This window comes from Suricata suricatta, chromosome 3 (assembly GCF_006229205.1).
Source record: "Suricata suricatta isolate VVHF042 chromosome 3, meerkat_22Aug2017_6uvM2_HiC, whole genome shotgun sequence".
Lineage (NCBI taxonomy): Eukaryota > Metazoa > Chordata > Mammalia > Carnivora > Herpestidae > Suricata > Suricata suricatta.
Window position 1 is genome coordinate 116,003,648 of NC_043702.1, and position 7,624 is coordinate 116,011,271.

Genomic DNA, 7,624 nt, shown 5'->3' on the forward strand with positions numbered 1-7,624 from the left:
GGCAAAACATGGCTCTGCCCTAACTCCTGGGGTGCTCTGCACCCCATCTATAAATCCTCATCTGAGAAAAAGGGAAAGCACTAGCCTCATGGCTTCCTGGGAGTCCATCCAGTACACGGGCAGCGCCGTGTTTGGGAGTCCACGTGAGAGATCTGTATGAATGCTGGCTTTTAAAAGGTGGGGTCTTGGGGGTGCCTGGCTGGCTCACTTGGTGGAATGTGAAACTCTTGGTTTTGGGGTCCTGAGTTGGAGCCCCTTTTGGGTGTAGAGATTACTCACATAAATAAATAAACTTAGGGTTGCCTGGGGGGCGGGCACAGCTGGTTAAGTACCTGACTCTTGATCTTAGTTCAGGACACGATCTCAGGATTTGTGAGTTTGAGCCCTGCATCAGGCTCTGTGGTAACATAGTGAGCCGACTTGGGATTCTCTCTCCTCTTTCACTCTCTGCCCCTCCCTCTCTTAAAAATAAACATTAAAAAAATAAACACACACCAAAAAAGGTAGGGTTGGGGTGCCCGGCTAGCTCAGTTGGTTTAGCGTCCAAATTGATTTTTGCTCAGGTCATGACCTCGTGGTTTGTGAGTTCAAGCCCCATATCAGGCTCTGGGCTGATGGTGCAGAGCCTGCTTAGGATTCTGTCTCCCTCTCTCTCTGCCCCTCCCCCTGTTCTCTTTCTCACTTGGTTTATATGCTCTGATCAGTGAAAAGTAAGAAGCACCTAAAAGTCCAAAATAGGGGATCTGTTACAAATGAATACAACCCCTTCCACCCGCCACGGTCCTGGGGCTGCCAGGCCCCCAGGCTTCCCACTCCCTTCAGGCTCATAGAATTCGGAGGTCAGGGATCAAAGCCAGGACAAAGGGCATCAGCTCAAGCTGTCATCTGGGAACCTGACGGCCACGCATCCACTGACCTCAGTGGAGACTCACAACCTAAAAATGAGCTGGGGGCCCTCCCAGGAGGTTTGCACCCCTGGAGAGTGGTTGCTGAGGCAGGTGAGCACCCCCTCCCAGGGGTGCCCAGCTGGATGGTGTGAGCCCCGCCGGGGCCACACAGCCGAGCATGTACTCCCACCCCCCAACCCCGCCGGGGCCGCACAGCCGAGCATGTACTCCCACCCCCAACCCCGCCGGGGCCGCACAGCCGAGCATGAGCTCACCCACGGTGTCAGGCTTGGTGCTCTGGATGTGCATGTAGCCACTCTCCCGCAGTGTTGTGTAGAAAATCTTCTCCTTGACGGGTAACAGCAGCTCCATGTCCCTCTCGGTGTAGCCAAAAAGCCTCGGGCAACACCGTACCAGGAAGAGGGTCAGGATGCCACCATTTAAAATGAAAGCCATGTTCAAGTGCAGGCCTTTCACGTGGCTGAGGGCAGAGAGTGGCATGGGTGAGGCTGGTGCTGGCCAGGGGGAGGGGAGGTCAGCAGGAGGCGGAGGAAGGTAAGGGGGAAAATACAGAGTTTCCAGAATGTTCTGGTCGGTCCCAGAGCTTGGGCCACCAGCAGGGTCCATTCTGACGTTCCCCTCCTCTATCTGTCCCTCTCTGCTGGGGCACCTGGTCCAGAGTCACCAACCCCATGTGATACCAAACACAGAGGATCCCCGTCAAAGAGCTCCAGGAGCGGCTGGGTGATGAGGACCCTCCATCCTCTCCCCCTAGGCCCACAGACACCCCTGCCTGGTGGCCCTGGTAGGCAGATCCTGTTGCCCATCGTGGACGGCTACCTCAAAGGGGCTATGCACCCTCACACTCACCTGGGCACCATCTGGGCCATGTTGGTGCAGATCAGGGCCCCCCAGTCCCCACCCTGAATGTAGAATTCCTGGAAGCCCAGCCGTAGCATCAGTTTATAGAAGATCCTGGCGGTGACCTCTGCATTCAAGCCTGGTTCGAAGGGGAAGGAGAGCAGAGTCACACGAAGTCCCTCCTTGGGTCCTCTCGGGCTCCTGTGAAATTCCTCACACCCCTCTTGCCCCCGGCTGGGATGACAGCAGCTCACAGGAGGAGAGGAGCCATCCCGGGGCCCAACGGTGGTGTGGCCAGTGCTCAGCAGGGGGCATGCCTGGTGTCTGTGTGGCAGGGAGGGACAGTAAGGGGACAGCCAAGCAGCGAGGGCGTGATGGGCTCAAGCCAGCACCTGTGGGGCTTGGTCAGCCTCGCTGGCCTGGGACAGCCTGGATGTGGGGAGCTCCCGAGGGCACAAGGGTCCGGCCTCAGGGCTGGCCCTGGTCATGACAGTCACCCGCCGCACTCCTCAGGGCCTGGGAAGATGTGCTGGCTCCCAGCCTGGCCCCCGGCAACCCACGTACCCTTTTTGGAGGCTGCTTCCGAGAAGCTGTAGCCAGGAATGGAAGGGCAGATGACTTCAAAAACATGCTCATTGCTCAGGCCATGGTTTGTGGGATCAGTCAGGAGGGGGATGATCTTATAAAACTCGTAGAAGGAGCCAGGCCAGCCGTGTACCATCATCAAGGGCTTTGGGGTGCAGCCGGACGGCAGCTGGGGGGGCTTCACATGGATGAAGTGGATGTCCAGCCCTGGGGAGACAGAGCACGGTCAGGTCGGCAGGGGGCGGGGCGAGGCTGCAGCCAGGGCCCTCGGGGTGCCTGCTCAGGCTCTGCACCCTACAGAGCTCAGGTGGCAGGGGCTGGCACCCCCAGGGCCAACCACAGCAACAGCCACCAATGCTAACCACGTGCCGACCCGAACCTCCAGCTGCACGGTGCCCCTCCTGGCCTTCACAGCCACCCGGCAAGGCCGGACATGACCATGCCCTTTTCGCATCAGCACATGCTGTGTGTGTGTTTCCAGAACCCAGGACAGTTCCTGGCTCCTAGTGGAACACTGTGCAATGATTTAAAGATGGCGGGGGGTGGGGGGGGTGGGGCAGGAGAGCGCCTGGGGGGCTCAGTCGGTTGGGAGTTCGACTTCGGCTTGGGTCATGATCTCGCAGTTCGGGGGTTAGAGGCCCGTGGCGGGTTCTGTGCTGCTCAGGGCCTGGAGCCCGTCTTTGGTTTCTGTGTCTCCCTCTTTCTGCCCCTCCCCCACTCATGCTCTGTCTCTCTCTCTCTCTCTCTCTCTCTCTCTCAAAAATAAACATTACAATAATTCAAATATTGAAAATTCAGCAAGTACACAAGGAAACAGTGAAAAGTCAGCCTGGTCTCGGTCCTTCTCCCAGCCAGTGATCCCCTCCCCCGGGACAGCTGCCAGCACAGGTGTGAGTGCGTGGGTTTTCCCTAACTTTACACTCAGACAAAAAGGTGACAATCTGAATTTGAAATAACCGCACGTTGGGCAGCATGTTCCAAAGGAGGTAAGGTTTTTTACGAATAGGAATATGTTCAGCAACATAGAAGGACCCCCGGGATGCGCTGCTAAGTGGAAAAACATGGTTCCAAAATAGAATGTACGTAGGGTTCTATTTTTGCTCGAAGAAAGTTAGGATCTGTGAACATTTTGTAAAAAGTCTGCACCGTCCCGGACCAGAGGAGCCTAGGAAGATATGAAAAGAAAGTGTAATGGTGTGTTCAAGGTGGGGTCCTGAGCCAGAAACAGAACATTAGGTAAAGACTGAGGAAATCTGAGCCATATTCCATTGTCGTGGATGCTGTGTTAGCCTTTAAAACAAGGGAAATCCTCGCCTCGGTGACAACGCAGTGAACCTGGAGGACATTCTGCTGAGCGAAATAAGCCAGTCACAGGAGGGCAAGTACTGTGTGACTGCGCTCATGGGGGTCCCCAGTGGTGGAGCTCACAGAAGCGGCGAGGAGGGATCCCGGGGGCCAGGAGCAGGGGACACGGGGTGGTGCTCGGTACTGGCACAAAGTCCGTTACCCCAGGTGAGTACCTTCCAGATACCCGAGTTCCTGCAGGCCCGGGATTGCACACTTCCCTACTCTTGACAAGGGTGGCCTCATGCTAAATGTTCTTACTACCATAACATTTTAAAAATAAAGCTGTTTTTATTTTATTTATTTTTATTTTTTATTTTTGTGTTATTTATTTTTGAGAGACAGAGAGAGACAGCGTGAGCAGGGGAGGGGCAGAGAGAGAGGGAGACACAGAATCGGAAGCAGGCTCCAGGCTCTGAGCTGTCAGCACAGAGCCCGACGTGGGACTGGAACCCACGAACCGTGAGATGATGACCTGAGCCGAAGCCAGATGCTTACCTGACTGAGCCACCCAGGCGCCCCCAAAAAGATGTTTTTAAAATGAAGGGAGTCTGAATGAAGTACGGACTTTAGTGGAGGTATTAACATATCGGTACTGGTTCATTTATTGTGACAAATGTACGAGACTAAGGTTAATGGTGAGGGGAGACGGGAACTTCCCGTACTGTCCTCACTGTTTTTCTGTAAATTTGAAACTGTTCCAAGGGGTGCCTGGGGGGCTCAGGTGGCTGAGTGTCTGTTGATTTTGGCTCAGGTTGTGATCCCACGGTGTAAAGCCTGCCTGGGATTCTCTCGCTCCCTCTTTCTCTCTGCCCCTCCCCTACTTGCTCTCTATTTCCTTCTCTCAAGATAAGTCAGAAAACATTTTAAATAAATAAATAAATTGTTCTAGGGTTAAAATAAGCTTTTCCAACAGAGGAATGGAACAGAATCAAAATAAACCTAGGCATATACAGTTAGCTAATCTTTAACACAAGAGCCAAGAATGCTCGAAGGGGAGAAGACAGTCTCTTCGATAAATGGCACTGGGGTAACTGGATATTCACATGGAACACAGGAGACTGGACCCCCACCTCACACCACTCACAAAGGCTGACTTGAAATGGATCAACGACCTAAATGTAAAACCTGAAACCGTGAAACCCCCAGAAGGAAACAGACACAGAGCTCTCTGACGTGGGCCTTGGTGACAGTCTCTTGGAAAGGACACATACGCTCAAGCAACTAAACACGCAAAATAAACACGTGGGGCAACATCCAAATAAAAGGCTTCTGTGCAGCAAAGGAAACGATCAATAAAGTGAAAAGGCCACCTGTGGAATGAGAGAAACTATTTGCAGACCATACCTTTGATCAGAGGTTAATCTCCAAAACACATAAAAACTCTTATGACTCAATAGTAGAAAAACAAATAACTCAATTAAAACAAGGGGCAAAGGACCTGAATAGATACCTCTCCAAAGAAGACATCTGACAGCCATGACACATGAAAATATGCTCACCATTGCTCATCATCAAGGAAATGTGAATTAAAACCACAATGAGATTATCACCTCACATCTGTTAGAACGGCCATGATCAAAAAGACAAGGGGCGCCCCTGCTCTCTCTCAAGATAAGTAAACTTCTTCCTCTTTTTTTTTAGAAGTAGTTTACTTTTTTAAAAAAAATATAGTTTGTTGTCAAATTGGTTTCCATATAAAAACTTCTTCTTTTTAAAAAAAGACAGAGACAATAGATACCAAGTGTTGGCAAGGACCCAGATAAAAGGGAACCCTTGTGCACGCTGGTTGGTGGGAATACAAACTGGTGCAGACATTCTAGAAAACAGTATGGAGCAAAGGAAATGATTTCAGAAAATGAAAACTGAAATATGGTCCACTAATTCTGTTTCTGGGAATATATATAAAAAAATAATGGGGGCGCGCCTGGGTGGCTCAGCCAGTTGAGCATCCGACTCTCAAGTTTGGCTCAGGTCATGATCCCAGGGTTGTGGGATCAAGCCCCACGATGGGCTCCGCACTGAGTGTGGAGCCTACTTAAGATTCTCTCCTCCTTTGCCCCTCTCCCTCATTTGCAGGTTCCCTCTCTCTCTAAAAATGATGATGATGATGATGATGATGATGATGATGATGATGATAATGGAAACACTAAGTCAAGAAGGCCTCTGCACCCTGTTTACCACAGCATTATTTACAGGAGTCCGGATGAGTCCATCAATAGCTGAACAGATAAAGGAGATGTGGTCTCTCTATATAAATATACTACGGGATATTATGCAGCCTTTAAAAATGAGGAAGCCTTGGGGGCATCTGGGTGGCTCAGTCAGTTAAGGGTCTGATTTTTGATTTCGGCTCCGGTCATGACGTCGAGTTTCCTGAGTTCGAGCCCTGAGTCGGGCTCTGTGCCAATAGCGTGGAGCCTGCTTGGGATTCGCCCCACCCTCAGAAAAACAAAAAACGAAAAACAACGAGGAATAAACTATAGATTAAAAAAAATTAAAAATAATAGCTGGTAAACTGTAACAGAACTTTGCAAAGATACTGTCCTAATAAGTAAAATGTGAATCAAGAGCAGAAGTATGGAACCGAACAGAGATATTCCTAGTTTGGAATCCCATTTTGCCACTTATTAGTTGTGGGAGTTGGGAAAGTCACATGGCTTCTCTCAGCTCTAATTTTTTTTTCACTTGTAAAACTGGAATAATAAATGTGATATCAGTCTTCATAAGAATTAATGAAATAATCTCAAGTTGGGGGCAAAATCTAAATATGTTCTTTTTATTAATATCTATGTTTTTATTATTAGTAAGCCTTAGAAATGTGAAAAATGACAAGCTTGAGGTTTGGCAAGTTTAAAGTCATGCTTTCAATAAAAATAAAAATAAAAATGGGAAAAAAATGTATTTTGTTAAGAAACAGGTCAAGGAAGGAAAAATCATTATTGGGGGATAAATCCTGAATCTGAGAAACAAAGTGAGGGCAGCTTTGACACGGTTTTCAGCAGAAGGTTGTCTTGAGAGGCCAACGAGGAGATTGTTCCTACAAAAAAGGGATGTTTGAGTTTATCCTCCAGCCTTCTGGACAAGGAAGGGAAAATGGGGAGTGCTTCATTCAAACAGAGCTTGCTTCATTCTGAGCTTAGAGGCCCTTGCATCTGGAGTCAAAGCCTCTGGGAGCCAGATGCCAGGGGCCTGCACAAGGGCCAACATCAAAACGCCTTGGGGAAAGCAGAGGCAATACACTGTAAAAATATCTAAAGGCTTGAAGAAAACTGTGGAAGGTTATTTTTGTGTGTGCATGTTTCACTCCAAAATATAAATTATAATTGATAATATTATTAATAATAAGTTATATAGTTTGGAATATAAAAAAACAAAAAACAAAACAAAACAAAAAAACGAGGAACCCTACCATTTAGGACAACATGGATGGACCTTGAAGGCACTGAGCTAAGTGAAATAAGCCAGACAGAAAAAAGACAAATACTGTGTGACCTCACTTAGATGTGGGATCTAAAGCAAAACGAAATCCGAGATCTTGGAAGAGGAAATCAGAGGTGGGGTGGGGGCGGGGGAGCTGGAGGGAGGGGGTCGGAAGGTTGGGACCCCAGGTCAAGGTTAAGTGAGCCCCGGGTACTTAACGTCCAGCCTGGTGACTGTAACAGACGCTGCTGTGGGTATGCAGGGAAGTTAAGAGTAAATCCTGAGAGCTCAGCACAGGGAGAAACGCTTTTTCTCTCCTTGGATCGTATCTACGGGAGGCGCTGGATGTGAGCTGAACCCCTCCCCCACCCGCAGCCGTCATTTCACAGCAGATGTCAATCAAACCCTCACGCGCCCCCCCCCCCCAACTTCCGCGCTGACGGATGTCAGTTACGTCTCAGGATATCTGGGGGACAAATGCTCTTCCGCCGAGGAAGCTACTCCCTCACCCCAAACGATCTTGA

The 7,624-nt window shown here is 49.8% G+C and overlaps 1 protein-coding gene across 1 annotated transcript in view; it reads right to left on the bottom strand.

Moving 5' to 3' along the window:
• Positions 1-7,624, bottom strand: part of EPHX1 (epoxide hydrolase 1) — a 19,141-nt gene that overhangs the window by 2,202 nt on the left and 9,315 nt on the right. Inside the window, 3 exon segments of the mRNA XM_029934913.1 lie at positions 1,122-1,368; positions 1,758-1,887; positions 2,313-2,540. Coding sequence (XP_029790773.1) covers positions 1,122-1,368; positions 1,758-1,887; positions 2,313-2,540 — 605 coding nt within the window.